The sequence below is a fragment of the Alternaria triticimaculans genome (assembly GCF_023758025.1).
Source record: "Alternaria triticimaculans strain BMP 0046 chromosome Unknown scaffold_20, whole genome shotgun sequence".
NCBI lineage: Eukaryota > Fungi > Ascomycota > Dothideomycetes > Pleosporales > Pleosporaceae > Alternaria > Alternaria triticimaculans.
The window spans coordinates 52796-71615 of record NW_026055977.1 but is presented as its reverse complement, the minus strand read 5'-3'; the positions used below and the strand labels follow the sequence as shown (position 1 = coordinate 71615).

General features: G+C 53.1%; 5 protein-coding genes across 5 annotated transcripts; 3 read left to right on the top strand and 2 right to left on the bottom strand.

Annotated features, from left to right (window-relative positions):
• Nucleotides 1-1485: 1485 nt before the first annotated feature.
• On the bottom strand, nucleotides 1486-3203 carry J4E78_009331 (uncharacterized protein; the record flags this gene model as incomplete). The annotated part of the gene is made up of 3 exons (XM_049369924.1): nucleotides 1486-2433; nucleotides 2576-3162; nucleotides 3200-3203. 3 exons carry the CDS (start codon nucleotides 3201-3203, stop codon nucleotides 1486-1488), a joined length of 1539 nt encoding a protein of 512 aa, XP_049218233.1.
• Nucleotides 3204-3915: 712 nt separating this feature from the next.
• On the bottom strand, nucleotides 3916-4467 carry J4E78_009330 (uncharacterized protein; the record flags this gene model as incomplete). Its single annotated transcript, XM_049369923.1, has 1 exon — nucleotides 3916-4467. One exon carries the CDS (start codon nucleotides 4465-4467, stop codon nucleotides 3916-3918), a length of 552 nt encoding a protein of 183 aa, XP_049218232.1.
• Nucleotides 4468-5928: 1461 nt separating this feature from the next.
• Nucleotides 5929-7599, top strand: J4E78_009329 (uncharacterized protein; the record flags this gene model as incomplete). The annotated part of the gene is made up of 1 exon (XM_049369922.1): nucleotides 5929-7599. The coding sequence occupies one exon, from the start codon at nucleotides 5929-5931 to the stop codon at nucleotides 7597-7599; it is 1671 nt and encodes a 556-aa protein (XP_049218231.1).
• Nucleotides 7600-13690: 6091 nt separating this feature from the next.
• On the top strand, nucleotides 13691-15286 carry J4E78_009328 (uncharacterized protein; the record flags this gene model as incomplete). The annotated part of the gene is made up of 3 exons (XM_049369921.1): nucleotides 13691-13745; nucleotides 13794-14911; nucleotides 14960-15286. 3 exons carry the CDS (start codon nucleotides 13691-13693, stop codon nucleotides 15284-15286), a joined length of 1500 nt encoding a protein of 499 aa, XP_049218230.1.
• A 552-nt stretch (nucleotides 15287-15838) lies between these two features.
• Nucleotides 15839-16174, top strand: J4E78_009327 (uncharacterized protein; the record flags this gene model as incomplete). The annotated part of the gene is made up of 1 exon (XM_049369920.1): nucleotides 15839-16174. The coding sequence occupies one exon, from the start codon at nucleotides 15839-15841 to the stop codon at nucleotides 16172-16174; it is 336 nt and encodes a 111-aa protein (XP_049218229.1).
• Nucleotides 16175-18820: the final 2646 nt, after the last annotated feature.

The following is an 18820-nucleotide window of genomic DNA, read 5'->3' as shown; positions in this document are numbered from 1 at the left end:
GGTAATGGGATAAAAGTTATAGATGATAGGGTGATACAACGGATGGCGCAGGAATTGGTGGTGGGCGGAAGCCCGGGTATGACTGGGTTTTGCGCCTCGGGTACCGGCGGCCTGGTGGCGGGCTTATTCTGCAACCGCCTGCGCCCTACGAGGTAGTGATGACGGACATTGTGTGCGACGCTGCTTACATGATGTTTTGAGCAGGATCGTTCCGTCGTGATACTTGCACGCGAAGGGGATGTATTTGTATGGGAGGCTACAGTTGCTACTGCTGCATCGATGGCACTCGTGTAGTGACCGGCTATCGGTGGGGATCTGAGCAGGCATCAGGAAGGTGCAAGCATGCATTCGGTAATCACGATCGATTGTAAATCATCTACCATGAGGTGCTATCGCGAGCTTACTTACGCGGCTGTACCAGCTATTGAGTGTGTACAAGCCGAATCAAGTCCTGATCGGATATCGAAGTCAATCACCTCAACCTCATATCCGAGTTTCATACTTCCCATCATCCCACAATACGGACCTACAGAGACACACCAACACCGTACTTCTCACTATCTCTCTGACATCCCTCATCGATCTTTCGCCATCTCTTCAACTCATCGAAAATGTTACAACAACAGCACCAACTCCCAGAACCCCATACCAACAACTTCCTACCCTTCCACCCTCACCCGTCGTCGTGGAAGCCGGCACATCAGACGCACTAGCTGAACCCGCCGACTCGGCGCTCGTAGTCAATGCTGCAGAAGACGCAATACTCGCATCAGCACTCTGCGCAGCGCTCGAGAACAACGATACTATCCCAGTCGACGAGCCCAGCGCAGTACCACTCACATCTCCACCCCCCGTCCCAGACACCCCAGACATCTCAGACTCACTTCCCACGCCCGTGACCTGCGTCGACATCGGCATCGTGCTGATTGGCGTCGGCGTCATAGTATTCCAATCCGTGCTGACCACCAGCGTTAATGTTGAGTTGATGGAGTTGGAGTCAGGAACCTCGCAAAGCGCCTGATTATTCTCGTTGGTTATGCAGATTTCCTCGCCGGTACAGCACAGTTGGGAGGCGTAACCGCATGCTGTGCCACCGTCGGGGCATCCTTGGGCTAAGGCGACGCTGATCAAGGTGAGGAGGAAGGGTATGAGAGTTGTCAGGCGCATGATTGGTGGTGAGTGGTTCGGGTGGAAAGGTGGTGTCGCGTGTATGTCTTTCGCGTCTTTGTTGTTTGTTGGGGCAACAAGGCTACCTAGGTAGTCTGGCCGCCGAATCCTTCTGTCGGTCAGACTAACCTCTTTTGCTGTTTTCTCGTATTACAGATAACATTGGACCTTAATCCGCGTGGTTAGCTACTTTCCATGATGTATTATTGTATAACATCAGATACCAGCAAGGGAAAAGTTGAAGTCGTGATGAGAATCGAACAATATGTTTCATGATCGCTACTCTACCTCGATCCAGCACTACGACCACAACCATCTCTAAGCCAACGCCTCTTCCTTCCTCTGCGCTTTCTTCTCCTCAATCGCCTCTCTCCATTCCCTCCCCTTCACCGCAGTGAGCCACGTCGCGCCCGCCCCCGCAACAAGGAAACCCGCACTAATAGTCGAAAACCAACCCACGCCGATCGCCCTCACCGCAGGAAGACAAGCAGCCGACCCAGCCGCAGCAAACATATACCGCATAAAATAATTCCCCGCCACAACCTCCGCACTGCGCCCCTGCATAACATCCAAACAATACGTATTCAATGACGGAAAACAAAACAGTTGCGCCACACCCTGGAGAAACATCATTACAACAGGCAGCGCGATGCCTCCCACACGCTTCTCGACGCTCCACCCGTAGACGAGCATGCAGGCGGGTATGACGCCGCCGAGGAAGAAGACGCAGGAGCGGAGGCGGTCTTCGGAGACGCGGTGGCCGCGGCGCTGGATGTATTTCTTGACGATGTGGTCGGCGTAGCGGCCGCCGAAGAAGGTGCCGAGGAGGTAGCCGCAGCCGGGGGCGATGTAGAAGAGGCCGGATTGGAGGGGGGATTGAAGGTTGAAGCGGGGGTTTAGGACGTAGCGAATCGGCGTTAACAAACTATACATATTCCACACGAGACTACTACTCGCCAGTGCCGTTAAGAGGATATTCGGGTACCGGTATAGTTTTACGACGCGGAACGGGTTTAGCCATTGCCACATTTTGTGTGCGCGTTGTCTGGTGGGTAAGCCGACGAGTTCATCGGCGCGCTTCTTGTGGATGGTTTCGGGTTGCAGGAAGAAGCAGAAGAGGGTTGCGGCACCGGCCAGGGCGGTTTGCAGCCAGAAGATGTCGCGCCAGGAACGGAATGTTACGATTATGCCGCCGATGAAGGGGCCGAGGGCGGGGCCGATGAGGGTGCCGCTGAGGAACCAGCCTAGGGCTGTTGCGCGTTCTGTCTGCGTGGGTGTTAGTAGGGGAGGTGATGGGGTGGGGATTGCAGTCTTGAGGTGTAAGAGAGCTGTGATGTGGGCTCGTATCATACGCGGCTATCCAAATTGACCTGGAAATGACCAACAATATTGAAAAGGGCATACATACCGGTTTATATATATCCCCAATAACCGCACTACCAATTACAAGGAAAGCCGTGCCTTGAAAAGCAGTGAGGATCCTGAATACGAAGAAAGAAGCCAGGTTGGGAGCCAACGCCGTCCCAATCGAAAACGCAGTAAACAACCCAGCGCTCACAACACTAACCCACTTCCTACCATAGATATTCCCATACGGACCGTAGAAACAAGGCGACAGGCCCATGAAAAGCATATACAAAGCGTTCGACACATTAATAATACTCCCATCCGTATCAAACGTCTCCGCAACCTCAGGAACAGCAGACAGCACCGTGGTACTGGAGATCGGAGCCAGGAAACTGCAGAAGGAGACGACGGCTACAATGACCATTTTGCGGCGCTCGGTGAATTTGTTGTAGATGACGTCGTTGTCGCCGGTGGCGATGTATTGGACGTTGGCCATGTCGTGGTGTTGGCTGACGGAAGAGACTGTGCGTTGGAGTTGGAGACGGTCTTGGTTGATTTCATTGCTGCGTGGTTGGGGGATGATGGATGCGTATTCGGGAGTCTTTTCAGGTTCGGTGGAGGAGTTGGGGGCTTGTTGGCCAGCGGGTGCTGAGGAGGATGTGGAAGAGGGTGCCATTTTGTGTACTCATAGAAGGCGAGATGGTGACGTAGATACTGGTTTTGGTAAAGGAGTCGGGAAGGGACTCGTGCTGCTGGTTAGAGTGTTTGCAGCGACATTCGAGTTGTTGGAGGATGGAGAGAAGAGAGAGCAAGTGACGAGAGACGTTAGATATGTTCACGATTAGAGTACATGTTGGGCTATCTTTGTGCATTAGCGCTCCTGCAACGGCTTCATATCCGCGGGTGGAGACTTGTCGCTGCCCAAGGAGCGTCTTTTCCGTGAAGATTTTCGCGTATATGGCGTCGAGAGGTTATATCCGGTGAGTGGAGTAGCCGACATGGGTGTCGGGCTAAGAATGTCCGGTCGGAAACTTTGCCGCCGTCGATGGAAATGCTCCGAAGTATGCTGCATGCGCGTACCAAGTATCTTCTCGAAGATGTCGATGCACGACTAGAGTAGTTGTAAGATAGTGCATGCCTTATGAGTGCTAGCCAATACTGACCTCGGCACATGACTCCTTGGCACACCAAACTTTCACATGCATGCTGCAGACGACCATCTCGAGTGAGCTCAGGCGAAGAGCCCGCAAATATATACGTGTATTCGTAAGCCATGCGACAGGCCAAATTTGTACGGTGAAAGATTCTAGATAACCCAAACGTGGATCTTGCCGTGAGATCTCGTGTCCTGAACGCCGATGATGCAGTTGCGCTTTTCAAGCAAAGTAACCCTCTCCCAGCTCATATACTGAGCTTGTCTAGACTCAGGCGGTCAGCGCTTCTGTGTCGCTTGACCATGCCCAGCTTGTAGAACTTCTCCTCGCCCGTCGCTGTTCGCCCGCCGATGTACCACTTCTCGGCGCCCATGGCTTCGTGGAAGCCTTCGGAGGAGCTGTCGGAGCCCCGCCTGCCTCGACGCGACGCGCCTGGTATTGGGAAGGCTTGGGCTTTGGGTGATGTGGAGCGGTTGTAGGGGGCGGTGTGTTGTCTGGTGGGTTGGAAGTGGCCAGTCGCCTGGACGGACACGGTTGTCGCACCAGGCGATGGGGAACGCGTCTTTGTGGTGATGGTCCGTGACGACGCGGCTGTTGTGTCGACGGTGTTGTTTTGTTGTGAGGTGGTGTTTTGCGAGTACGAGGCCACAGACGCTGCTTGCGAGGCCGTGGTCTTCTGGAGGCTGGGCTGTTGCGCGCGGAAGGCAGCGAGGAAGCCGCCGAAGAATGGGCGGTTGGTGGTCATAGTGGTGGTGGAGGGTGTCTGATCTGGTGAGGGTCGCTGGTGGCTCTGGGGCATAAGATGGCGTCTATAAAGGTCGAATACTAGCGGCGGTGTAGAGGTGTGTGGTGTGTTGGCGGCTCCGCAACGGCGTTTCGTGCAGCGACCAAATAATAACAGCACAGGCGGCGCTCCGACTGCGCCGTCAAGCTCGGGCACTGCGACGTTTTCTATTCCATGCGCTGATCCAAGGGGGAGCCGCGGAACAGGGGCGCGTCGTGAGTGATGGTTAGTGATGGTTGGCGATTATCGGCGCAAATGTGCGTGTGACGTAGCGAGCTGCACCTGGGGTGGGCGTCTACGCGTCTATATGTGAGGGTATGCGGTGCCGTTGATGTCAGCGGGGTAGGCGGCGACTGTGTTTATAGGAGACTGGGGAGATGGCGGGGGGAAGGAGGTTTGGCAGGTTTGGCGCATCGGACCGTTGCTGGAGAGGAACATGTCGGAACCCGCGACGCACCTGACGAGATGCCAGTGCGCCTCCCGAGCGACCGAGGCCATACCCAATGTCTTCCCTACTAACAACCACCATTCCAAGATAGCGGAGCCATCGACTTCACCCACGATGCGCTGTTTGGCCTGTTGCTCTGGTTCTCGCTTCGCCATGGTGTGCAGCTCTGACAGATCCACGGCCGCTGAATGGCCGCCCACATTGCAACGGCCACCTACGCCGCCAACCACGCACATCGCCAGAACTCGTTCGCATGCCGTTATCCCGCTTGGCCTTATCGAGGCAAATCATCGTGCACCATCAAGTAACGCCCAGTAGTCGACCGCCATGCTCGATATGCGATCGCGATGCCCTGCTGTGTCGCCGGCTATTACCTGCCGCGTTCTCTTAGAAGCATTAACGCTCCGAGTGGTTCCGATAGCCCGGAACACCCACGAGGAAACATGCACTTTGCAACATGTCGCATCTCATACGACGCACGACGGTTAAGCTAACCCTCGTCATGTCTATCCATACCCACCAGAACGCGGGGTAGTCCGAGAATTAGCCCGTCTTCCCCAGATCTGAACATCACATAAAGAGTGACACGGCACTCTTCATGGCGCCGGTGCTCACACCTCCATTGACATGTGCGAACGCATATGATCGGCACAGCATGGTCACGTGTTGTAGAGCCGCTTGTGACGTAGCCATGTGTAGACTCTCTCGGATCACAGCCGGCAGATAGGTCGAGCAAAGCGGCACATCGCTGCACGACGGATACTCATCAGCCTCTCAGAACCATCTCGCTGTACACGAGCGTCATGGCAATCCAAATGCTTCTGCCATGTGCTCCTAAGGCAACCAATCAGCCCTGTCAGCCTTGTGCACGGGCCTCAACTCCCCTCTATCAGGCAACCCTTTGCGTGGCGCAACTGTCACCAACACCCTCCTGCTACTCATTTCCGCGACTGCTTCCTTTGAATCCTGCGTAGCTATTCCAAGCCTTCAGTCATCGTGCGACATCTCGCCACTAAATCGCTATTACTATGGCAACCTTCTCTCTCCTCCCCACCGAGCTCGTGGAGTACATCGTAGCCTATCTCGCTCAACACGACATATACGCTGTTTGCCGAGTCAACAAAAGTCTTTCCAATCTGGCCTTACCATTCCTGTACCGCCATGTTGATCTTTTTATACCACCTGGCAACAAACTCCCCAGGATCGATCGCTTCTGCCTAAACATCATCAGCGACACCCGCAGAGCCAACAATGTCGAGTCAGTCCGCTTGGGACTATCCCCAAGCGAGGATGTTAAACAGGGTCAGCGGTGGCTGGCGCCAGACAAGACCTTTGACGATAAACAGATGTTTCGAAAAGCCATGGTCGCGTTGAGTGATGAGACGTTGGTGGCTGCCGGAGACTATCTGAGAGACGCCATCTACATGCGCGAGTACTCTGCTTATGCTGCGCTTGCCCTTCTCGTCCTTCCCAAACTCCGTCGACTCGACGTAGCAGACTACAAGCAGGCCACCTTCGACCACCTCCACAATGTCCTCCGTAATCTCGACCCTGGAACTTTATGGAACCGGCGCTACCCATCGAAAGTTCTTCTTGATCGCCTCTCATCCATCAAGGAAGTCTCCCTCATGGTTGACCGCAAGACTGGAGTTTGGTATCCGGGCGACAACAACCGCAACCCAATCGGCCACTTCTTGAATATCCCAGGCATTGAGAAACTCGAACTCTTCAATTTAGGCGGACAGTCGCATGCACATGGTGTGGCTATATCGCACTCACTGATAGCCTTCCCGACGGCTACTAACATCACCACGTTGGTCTTCCGACACTCGGGTGCCTTTAACCGGGGTTTGAAGTCGTTGTTCCAATGCACGCCAAAGCTACGGTCTCTTACGTACGACTCCTACTTCAACGCCCGGGCACAGACTACCCAGCGAGGAGATCTGCTCATGGTCGACGCTTGGAACGAGCACCTCAGGCCCCTGCAATCTACCCTGGAAGTCCTAGTGCTCACCGCGGAGTACTCCGACCCAGACGCCTTCTTCTTCGCCCAACCCCGCATTGGCGATAGACTCTGCGGCTTCCTTGATCTCACCGACTTCACCGAGCTACATACCCTTGAGGTCGCCTTCCCCTTCCTCACTGGCGACGTCGACTTCTCCATCACCAAGGATATCTACCCTCTCTTCCCGCCAAACCTACGCCACCTCACGCTACGCCCCGATCTCTCGCACGCCCAACTCCCCTTCCCCTTCGACTCCTCCATCCTACCCAACGGCCTCACATTCGAAGAGTCAAAACAGGAAGCGCAGTGCCTGATGAACGCCCGCATGGACGTATCCTACATGTTCCAAGCCTCCCTCTCCCTCCTCGACTTCTGGCCAGCTCTAGAATCCATGTCCGTCTGGCAGCCTGCCGATCCTTCGCTCGAGTGGTTCGACGGCCAGATTGAAGACTTTGCGACGACGTGTCGGAATAAGAATATTACGGGGAGGCTGCTGAAGCCGATGTTGCTGAGGTGGAAGAAGGCGGAGCATTGGGATTTGATGAAGGAGACGACGCTTTATGATCGGGGTGATCCGCTGTTGGGGAGCGTGGATAGGTTTTGGAGGGAGGAGTGGGAGGGGAGGCCGCTGGGGATGGGGTGTCAGTATCATTTGGGTGCGCTGGCGAAGGGGAAGGTTAGGTTGCGGAGGTAGGAGTTTGATGGACTTTTCGGGACCTGTCGCTGGTACGTCTTTCTCGCACCCTCTTCGCCAAAGGTAGTCCGCTTTCTCGGTCATTCCAATACAGTCCAAGTCAAGCGCCTGCATGACTTCAGTTGCTCCTACGCAAACTTCCGCCACATAAAAGCTCTCACCCCAACGTCCCCAAACCCGCCACCCATCTCCCACCCACCACCGCTACCAGCAAGACAAAACAATCATGTCCACCAACTACGACCTCTCCGAATTTGGCCCACCCCCATACCTCCCCTTGATCGTCTTTGCCCTCTTCATCCTAGCCTTTCTCACGCATTGCATGGTTCTCATCAATAAATGCTGGCATGGGCGTGTCGACAAAAAGTCGGTCGTGAATGTTCTCATATACGGTGTCTGGACGTATGTTGTTGCGAAGGGGATTTGGGATGTTGCGTGGTTGCAAGTGGATTTGAAAAGGTGTTTGAGGCCGCCGCCGAGGAAGCCGATGGAGATGGCTTGGATTCATGATGAGGAGTAGGTGGAGGTAAGGGAGGAAGGAGGGATGAGGGAATAGGGGGATGTTGGGGGAAGGGAGGATGGAGATGATGGAGAGGATGGGGAGGGAGGGGGTGATGTGTAAGCTTGGGTAGGTAGTTTAGAGACACAGTAGTGTTCCGGGAATGACGCTCAAGGACAGAGTCCTTATTGTATGATACATCAAATCTGTGTGCGTGCGAGGTAACATTATCTCGCACAATTGTATTCCTCGATGATGTAGGTACGTGGCTAGCAGCGGCCGGCATGCATAATCAGCGGAAACATGTTTTCCTGAGCCTGTCTTACACGGTCTTAGACACACCACTGTCCGGGACGAGCTATCTTACCATGTTTCTCGTGGACAGAACATGATCTATCTGCATGTCTTACTTCCTACTGTTTCTCGAGAGAAATATGCTAGTGCGGTTCTGCGACACGTCGACGCAATCTCAGACATAGTTTTACATACATCACCGTGAGCAAGCCCGGCCAGTCTTCTAGAAAAGATGGCACCTACAAAAGCAAGCGCTCGACTGGGTATCTTGATATTGCACATCCACCATCGCAGCGTCAAACATCCGCATCGAACACAGATACAAAAACCAGAGACCCGTGGACGTATCTAACCACATCTATCAAAACCTAGCACAAAATGTCATCCTACCAGCACATCCTCCAACAACTCCCCTCACTCATTGCGACCATTCTCCTCGCCTTGATCTTCCGAAAGATCTTCTACAAGTACCTGAACACTGCTAGGAAGCGTAAACACGCGCTTAGAGTCGTAGCGATTAACCTTGGTGTCGTCTTTCTGCTGTATGTCGTCGGTAGGAATGCGGTGATGGTGGCGGACATGCAGGATCAGCTCGAGATGGAGGGTATATTGGGGAGGTGGAGGTAGCATAAGGATATTTGGGGAGTACACTGGATGGCTGGAAGGGAGAGGGGCTGCGAATATGTACGAAGGGGTGCAGAGAAGAAGCGGTGGTTGTTCGAGAGGGTTAGAGAGATAACAGGAAGAGTTCAGACCGAACGCGCGAAAGATGTCAAAGTTACTTTGTACTAGATGTCTTCCTCTCAGTAAGAATGCGAAAATACGTTATACTCTCTCCTGCTTGTGCGACGCCCCTAATCGCCTTCACGTACCCCAGATCGCCCTCAACACTCGCATCCAAAGGCCCCAATATCCCATCTCACAACTCAGCAACATCTCCTCCCTCTCAGCTAACTGAACGCGCAGTTTTCCTACTTCTAGCATCCCGTGAGCAAAGGTGTAGATGGTGATCGCCATGACACAGGTGCCATTGAGCGCGCCTCGGTTCGGCCCCTCGTCCCGCAGCCGATAGAGGTAGATGAATGCGAAGAAGTAGACGAATAGAGAGACAAGTACGGCATAATCGAGGAACAGATGGAGGAGTTGGGTGGTTGTCATTTTGTATCGTGTTTTGGTTGGGTTTGCGGAAGAACTTAGATACCTAGGTACCTAGGTATGCGAGATTGAGTAGCCCGGGCTGTAGAGACGGGCGGTCGTGATGATGGCGGTATTAGGCCGGGCGCTCACGAACTACGCCTTTTAATGCATGCCCAGGTGCGACAGTGATGCAAAGTTTGCTAAGTCATTGTTGGCGGTGTCGTAGGATACCCGCGAAGCGGTTGTGAGCCGTTCCGGCGTTTGTAGAGTGTCAACTTTGAGCGGATATCTTTGATGGGAACAAGGAGATGTTGTTTTCTTGAGAACCTCAATGTCTGACAAGGCGAAGATGCATGGTAGTTTGCTTCCGAAAAGTAGCTACCAGGTGGAAACTACCTAATGCATCGCAACTGGAAACGAGTTGCAGCAAGCGTCGGATTGACGCCGTGTTCACATAAACGTGTTCTTGGTCGTCAGTCCTAAACGCGACCGTCACTAAGAAGCCACATAACCGCCCACCTTGATTCTCTACTTACCGAGCATATCAGAAGCTCATTCTACATGTTCAACACAACCATTCAGTTCCTGTGGTACTTCACCTCATGCTCCTATTGAACTTCCATTAGCTTCCGCCGCTCTTCTTCGCACATCCTACACCTAATCCCATTCTCATACTTGTGATGACATCTCGTGATTTCCCTATTCGACCACGCCAACTGGTGCCGTAGCTCCGTGTCTTCCGATAAGTCACCTACATAAACGCAGATAGCGAGAGCAGATGCAACAGTAGCAAAGACCCAAACTACATCACGTTCCAGAATAGCCTTTTCGTAAATGGAGATGAGCATGATGAAGACGGAGAAGAGCCAGAGGAGGACGATAGACTGGAGGAACTCCCATAGGAGGTGCGTAGTGGGCATCTTGTGATTGGTTTATTGGGTCGGTAGTGGGAACATTGGTTGTTGGACTGGGTGCAGGGGATGGCCGGATGGATGGATGGTTGGCTGTTCGTGGTAAGAGTTAGGATGGATATGAACAGTTCGTAGTAGACGGTCTTTATTGATGCGACGACGGGGGAAGAGGTTTGCTGGCGTCTCTTTCGCAGTGGTGCGAGGTATTGTTCAGCTTCATCACTGTACGGCCTAGCAATCATTCGATCTTCCAGTTTGAACGTTATTCTTTGACGAGAAAAAGAGATCAAAGTTCTTTCGCTAGCTACGATCGTGTTCTGACGCAACAACGCGCGCCAGATTGCTCCCCAAAGGTATATGCAACACAAATTGCCCAATACGAAGTTATTTGCGAATGACCGAGAACAAGACATCGCAAACTGTGGACTGATTCTAAATCTATACCATTGTCTCAGTGTCCACCCGTCAGCATCATCCATCTCCTCCTCTCCCGTCGAAGCCAAGTCCCCACCCACACGTTCATCTCACCTACTCAAACACACCACATACCAAAGTCCCATCCGAAATGTCAGATACAATCATCCACTTCCTGATCTACCTCGTCTTCGCCCTAGCCACACTTTCCAGAACCGTCAGACAAGCCATCTCCAACGGCCACACTTACCAACAGACTATGCAGAACCTCAGAATAGACTTACCCTATGTCGTGGCATGTGCCCCAGCGTTTGTTCTGTGCTACGTCATCACCATTGCTGTGAAGAGAGCAGTGGGTGAAGAGAATATGGGACTGAGCATGATGCGTTGGTTGTAAGATGAGGGGTGGGAGGTGGTGGCATGTCGGATGCTATAGAGGACCGTGAGATGTAGGATGTTTTTGGAGGACGATATCGGCGAGACGACTGGAGAATGAGACTTTGCAAAGTCATGCGGCGGTTTACGCATGCAAAGGTCGAGTGTATAGCGAATTTGAGACGAACTGCTACATTTTTGGGGTTCTGCTGTGCCTTGCCGTCTCCGTGTGATACACTGGTTCGTGATGGGAGTAGTGCGTCACTCGACTGTATGCGCTGGATGAATTATGCCATGCAACAGTGAACTCTGATATTTCTCTTCGTTCTACATCCCAACGGGGAGGAAGTTCTAGTCATGCGAGAATACCTGCGGAATGTCAGAGTGACTTCTAAGGCTGCTAATCCCTTTGATCTCTTTGGCTTGTTCAGAGTACAGCAAACTCGAACCTATACGTTTAGCTATGTATATCAACAAAAGCATCACAGTAACACCGTTTCGTAGCCTACATCCTAAGCTTTATCATGTCATCGTTCACCATCACAGGACTGATAATTCTTGCAATCTATTCCTCCCGCTTCCTGGTCAATAATATCATCCACACCCCACTACTCATCGTCGTCTATCCGAAATGGGCCAAATTTCTCTCGCTGAGCATATCCGTCCTCGCCGTGACCGCAGCCTACCAAATTCACACAAGCAGCCGAGCTGTGCAATCATGCAGTCATAGGCTTCATACATGCGGACATGATCTCAACGTCACTATTTTAAATAACACTGTTCTAGTGAGCAAGCTAGAGAACAGGCCCATGAAAGGCGTCGCCGCTCTGAGGGCTGAACTGAGCAAATGCGAGATGGAGAAGAGCGGGCTGAGATGGTTTCGTGATGATTGCCGTGCGCATTGCGAGGAGCATGGGCGGGATGTTCTGTGGGATATTGGGATGAAGATAGATGGTGTGTTTGGAGAGATGAAGGAAGTGGCTTTGACGGGTGGGGAGGAGGATGGGAAGGATGGGAAAGGTGAGGTGGTAGAGAAGGATGAGAAGATGTAAATGGCGGATTGGGTGACGGGGAGATGCGGGGATGAGACGATAGGGGCTTAGCGGGCGAGCGGGGAGATTGTGAAGGTGAGGAGATGGATGAAGTATAGAACTTATGCTTGATTAGAGGGGCAGGCAGTTTAAAAATACGAACATAGTTACGATGTTGTTGCGCAATGGAATGATGAACTGGAGAGGCGGCTTAGGGGAGGGCGTCAGGGAGAATTTGTGGCTGCTCTTCGAAGAGCACAAGGATGAGAATGATTGAATAGTAAGGTTGATGGATTGTTTGCCGGAAGATGTGAAGGAAGAGGTTTGGGAGGATAGAAAGCGGAAGGATAACAGGAGTGAAGTGGAATAGGAGAGGAATGTTGGAGAGACGCGATGAGAATGAGGCAAGGCTAAGTGATGTTCCGTGTTGTTCTGCGTGCAAAGTGAAAGAAGGTCCCAGTAACGCGGGAAGTCTTCTGGTATGTCGGAGTGACTAGTCGCGCTCTTTGATCTCTGCGGTCTAGCAAGAGTGTGTAGAAACTCAAACTCGCAAGTGAATCTATATCAATAGAAGAAGAAGGGAAGAAATCTAATCACACAACACACACCAGCTCATCATGTCACGGTGGCTCGAAATAGCGGCGTTAACACTGCGGTTCGAATTAGCCGCGTCTATCATCCTAGTCCTCTTGATTACCATTTTCATCCCCCACCACGTCGAACTCAATCGGCTCCTCCTACTATGGCTCCCCATCATCGCCGCACTTACCGCCTGGGAGCTCTACGCAAACGACCAAGCCCTCCAAGCACACGGCCACGACCTTCAGACATGCAGCCACGACCTCCATACATGCAACCACGTACTCAACGTGACCCGACAGAAGGGGGTAGTACAAGCGCACAAGCACAGCCATCATATGGCTGCTGTGAAAGCTAATCTGCGTGATTGCCTGGAAGAGAGAAATGAGCTAAGACGCAACGAGGAGGAGTGCGACGCGCGTTCTAAGGCGGACGAGGAAAGCGTGCAGTGGATAGATAAGATGGTAAGTGGTATGAAGGGACAGATAAGGGAAGACGTTTGTGCGGTTCGGGAGGAAGGAGAGGAGGGAATGGAAGAGTAGTGGGAGTGGAGGGTGGTGTGTGTGGAGATGGATGTTGGGGTAGTTTGAGGGTGACGCGATGGACGCGGGCATCTCGCCACACAACGTTAGGATTCGGCGGTGGTTTGAAGATGGCGTGTGGAAACATTAGATCATTTGAAGCCTCTCACAAAAGTACGAGAAACGTAGCCTGCCATGTAGAAGAATGGTCACGATGAAGGTGAACGTTGTCATCTTGCACGTGCCCTCGCGTGTTGTTAGCGCGAATGGCGCGTCATAGCGACTTGCATCCCGCGTTGTCTGACCCGAACACTCGCATGAACATCCGCAATGACGGATATCTGGAACGGAGATATTCTGCTACCCGACGGTAACGTCATTAGAGGTACGTATCATCATTCATCGATTATATACAGTCGCTAATGCCCTACAGACGTCGGTCTGGCGTCGCAAAATGTCGCGTCTTCTCCAGCCCTCCCCGCCACGTCTCTGCGCTTCCTCACCACGGTCGATACCGCCAAGATACCGCTATACCTTGCCGCCGGCCCTAGTCTAGATGTATGGACGACAGAGGAAGCCACTCAGGCTTGGTTTGAGGCAGTCCTGCTGAGTAAGCCTACGTTGGCGGACGCGCCCAACACTGCCACGAAGGAATGGTGGGACCTGGCGCGATCACAGTCGCCAATCGGTTTTCTTGTACAAGTCCAAAGGGTTGAGGAAGACGGGCGAAAGCCCAGAGTGACCGAGATCCTCTTCTATGGTACCATCGCTGCTCCTACGACAGCTGGGCTACCCACACCACCATCCTCGTCCCCATACGTCGACAATGCGCACGCCGAGATACTGCCTGAGCTTCGAGTTCACGCATTGCCGCTTTCGTATGATCTCCTACATGCTACCAGCATCGACCTGCCCAGCGACACGGAACCTCAGTTCCTTCCGCCGCAGCACGATTTTCACAACCCCCCAACATCACCCAAACGCACGCGAGACATATTCGAAGAAGCTACCATTGCAAACAAGAAGGCACGAGGAAGGGGTGGAAGAGCAGTCTCGGCAGCAGCGGCCCGCGTGAGCGAGTCTCAGCAGGCATACACCCACCGGAAGTCATCGCTCTCTATCGACCTGAAAGCCTCGTCTTTCTCCGACTCCAGACCAACGTCTGCTTCCGACCATCTAGCCCGCCCTTCCTCGCGCCCACTCTCGCGATCACCGAGCATAACCTCCGATACGCGACCTCTCAGCCGAAAGGGTCAACCCGACGCGCATGCCAGGCGATCAAATCTGTCCCAGGTCGCTACGGTACCCATACAGCCCGAAGAGCCAACGACCGAGTCGCGAAACAAGGACGCACTGGTCAAGGTGGTCATGGCAGCGATGCGCATGCATGGCTTGCAGCAGCGGAAACAGAACAGGTCTCGCCGCGCCTCTGTGGCTGGTGCCGAGGAGAGTCAGCAGCGCAGTGAAGAAGCAGCTGCAGAAGAGGCGGCGAAGGACGACGAGTACAAACTGATATACCACCAAACCTTCAAGGGTGCACAGCTGGCACTGGTAAGACGCGTGAACCTACATCCGAGACGCTCGCTGACAATGTTACAGAGAAAGCACATGTCCGAGAAACCGCTACATGCCACGCCTGACCGAATGCGCGACATCGTTGAAAAGCTCCTCGCCCTCTTTCTCTCCGACCCACTTGCGGAGCCTCCGCCCACTGAGATACCCGCAGACCCAGTTGCCACACCTGGTAGCAGACCGAGATTTGTTATACCTGGGTCCACACATGGCCATGCCAGTCCGTTCGACTTGCCTAGTACACAACGACGGCCTGGCATGATGAGATCTGTTACCGATAGCCATGTCTACACGGGATCGCCTGTGAGCAAAAAAAGGGTTACCACGGGCGAAACGTTAACCGTGCCCACGTGAGGGGTTGGGCCAGCTGCCAATACTGGATACGAAGACGATCTCATTACCGTCGGCTATGATGATGCATCCTCTGGGGACTGAATACAAACCACGGACGCGTCCCTGGGAATCTTCAGTTGATCTATTCTTGCATATTCCCTTTCTTGGCACCTGCCGCCACGCTTGTCACCATCAGTAAGCACTGTGGAACAATCATCAACCCTCCCAAAGCGGCAATTGTTAGAGTAGACGCCGCGACGTCGTAGCCGTCGTACGGAAATGTTCTACGTGCCCTTGTAGCGGAGCCTTGCGCATACGAGTGGCGTAGTGAAGCACGGAAATTGATCTCGACCCAGTTGCCTCGGACATTTCGACACACCGTGGCTATGCGACGTCACATCGGCTACATCATCATGGAGGCGGCATAGGCTACTGCGACGCATCAACGGCCTCCGTATACGATGACCAGTTCTATAAAGCGTCCTCGTCGTCTCGTTGAAGAAGGCACCAACACCCACAGCGCCAACAAACCTCGCATACACCCATCTCATACACCCAATTCAAACACGCAACATGCTCTCCAAAATCACCGCCCTCGCTCTTCTCGCCACCAGCGCATCCGCAGCAACCCTTCCCCGTACCGCAGACTGGACCTGGGACGTCACCGACTTCAGCAGCGTCTGCACCGCATCCGCATGCCGCTACTCCTTTAACGTCTCCGCACCCACCGGTCCCTCCGGTCAGCCAGCCTTCGACGCCGAATTCTGCTCTGGCACAAGTCTCCAGGGCGGCTACAAGTCCTGCGGTGTAGTTGGCATTGACTTACCGGGCGATGTGCAGACGCAGGAGTTCAACCGCGGGAGTGATGTCGGTGCGACTGTTAGTGTGCAGTACACGTTTGTGCAGTGAGTATACCCTTTGGGAGAAGGCTGGGGGTTTGAGGGGGTTGAAGGATGGTGGGAGCTGACATGTGGTAGGAGTGAAGTGCGGTACACGTATACGGGTAATGAGACTGTTAAGCATACTGGATTGGGCCCGACTGTGGGGTTCAGCATTGTGCCTACGGAGGTGACTGCTGTCGCTTAAGCCGGTTAGGGAGTCATGACGCCTGTAACGATAAGAGGGGCAGCATGGACGGAACGCCTTCATCTGTCTCATTCTACACTAACTATCGTCATTCTCATTCCAAACCTTCTACCTCTCCGAAAACATTGACAGTCAACGTTCCGCCTTGCATCATGTTGATGTACATGGTCCCACCCGGGTGTATGTGAATGTTAATCTGCGTTGAACGAACTCCGTAAGCGGCTCCCTCCTCGATGTTCACTTCTTCTGGCTGCTCGACGTGCTCTTCATGTTCATCCTCTCTATCGCTGTCGTCGTGGTTTTCTTCGGCATCTTCAAATCTCTCCGCATCCTCCAACCCCCCCGCATCATCAACACTCCCCTCGCCATCTCCTCCCGCCATCCATTCAGCGACCATGATCTGTCCCACACCCTCTCTTAGCTCAACAGCATCACCTCCATCATCTTCCTGGGCTGCCCCATACTTGTTCGCAAAATAACGGACCCCCAGATACAACAACGCGGTCACCACCGCTAGACTATTCGCTGCCCACCAATTCGGAAATAGGCCAAAAATTCCCAAGTCGAAAAACGCAATGATACAGTAGATTTTGATGATCCAGGACCTTTTTTCAGCAGCACGGCGGGCAGCGCGTGTGTTGTCGGGATTGTTTTGGTCGGGCATGATTTGGGTAGTGTGGGTTTGGAGTTGGTCTGGTGATGGGTTTGGGGTTTGTGGGTAGGATGGAGATGGAATGATGCGGGATGGCTGGTGAGGTGATGGTTTTGGGTTGTTGGAAATGGAGAGTGGCGTAGAAGGTAATATGTGGGGTGTACTAATGTTTGCTGTAGGGGAATGGTTCGCAATGTTGCTTTGTTGCTTGTGCGGAGAAAGATCTAGTCGTTCCGTTTCTTGATTGTGCTGCGTGATATTGCACGTGGAAGTAAACATTAGCTACTGGTGCCTCCCCCATGTGCTTCGTGGGACAATCTCAAACGCAATTTGTTCCTTTCCATCCCTATCAATGTCTACCAACTTTCTCCCCAGTTTCATGTCCCTCCCTCTGCCTCCACTTCTGTAATGACATGCTTGTCGATGCCTCGGTACTCCGCCGTAATGTACTGAAGCAGTGATGACACGAAGTTAGTGTATGTGTCAACTGCAGTTCGTACGGACCTAACTCACCCGTATGGTATAGAAAGAAGGCAACAACCCTTCACAAATGATATCCCAGCGGACTCCTTGACACCGGCCTCTCTTTGCCCTGAATTTCAGTCACAGTCAAGGTAACAGTGGTGTGGACCGTAGTCGCATACGGCGTCTCGGACGTCGTTACCGTTGTCGACATGTCCGTGTCTACCTTCACTGCTTTGATCCCAAATCCTAGGGCATGAATGAGTGCAAGGCATGCGACCCGACCAGGTACCTTCATCCTCCCATCCTCTTCGTGTAGCTTCTCGTGTAGTACCGTGCAGATGAGCAGGACCGATGCCAGGACCACTGCCATGATGAAGACTCTTGATATCATCCACCATGCGACTCCGAGTATTGTGTTTCGGACCCACGATTCGAAGTATATCGTATTCTTATTCCTTCTGTCGCTTGCGGCACTAGCCACGTAATTGAACGTGCAGTTCGAGATCTGAATGGGTACTTTGCCAGGGGAGGGCATGAACTTGAGGGCGGAGGTTGCAGATGCGGTTATCGATGTGAAGGAAAAGGTAGAGGCGAGGAGAGCGAACAGTACGAATATGGTGAGCAGGACGAGGAAAAGCTTCCTTACCGAAGGAAGTCTGAACGTCATGGTACGTAAGGGAATGTCAGGGCGGAAAGTGACGTTGGGATCTTCTTCCATCGTGGATGACAAGCTGCGGTGTGCTGAGAAGGGCGGATGTGGTGACCTTGAGTCAATGATGATGATGATGGAGGTGGGATGTAACGGTAGAATGATAATGTGGTGAAGCAACTAGATCCCACAAAGGACAAACGAGATCAAATATAGCGTGTGTATACAGTAAACAGAGACGCGAGTGCGTGAGGCGCGTGCTGTTGTTAAGGAAGAGGAAGATGTCTTACATTTACCTGGCAGCCGGTATCGCACGCGAGCGCCCAGCAACACGCCCACATGGCTCCAGATGGGTGGTTAGGTTCCAAAAGGGTTGTGCGGATTATGTGTGCCGAATGTCTGAGGTGATGTGCTTTGTGATAGCTCGAACGCATGCAGCTGTGCAAGGCTAACCTGCTACGTGCCTGCATACTCAGGCACGGAGGGCACTCTGGGCTTTTGTCGACGCAGCAGTAGTATTGATCCTTGCACATGGTAAATGCAAGTCTATACTAAGTTCTCCAGTTATTCCGAGAGATGTCGTATTTTCTCCACGTCAGATGCAAGCGCTCCTGCTAGCTAGTTCGGCCGAGGCAGCGACACGGCCGTGCGACATTGGCAAGGAAACCTTTCCGGGGGTCCGTAGCGGTTCACATATGGCAGG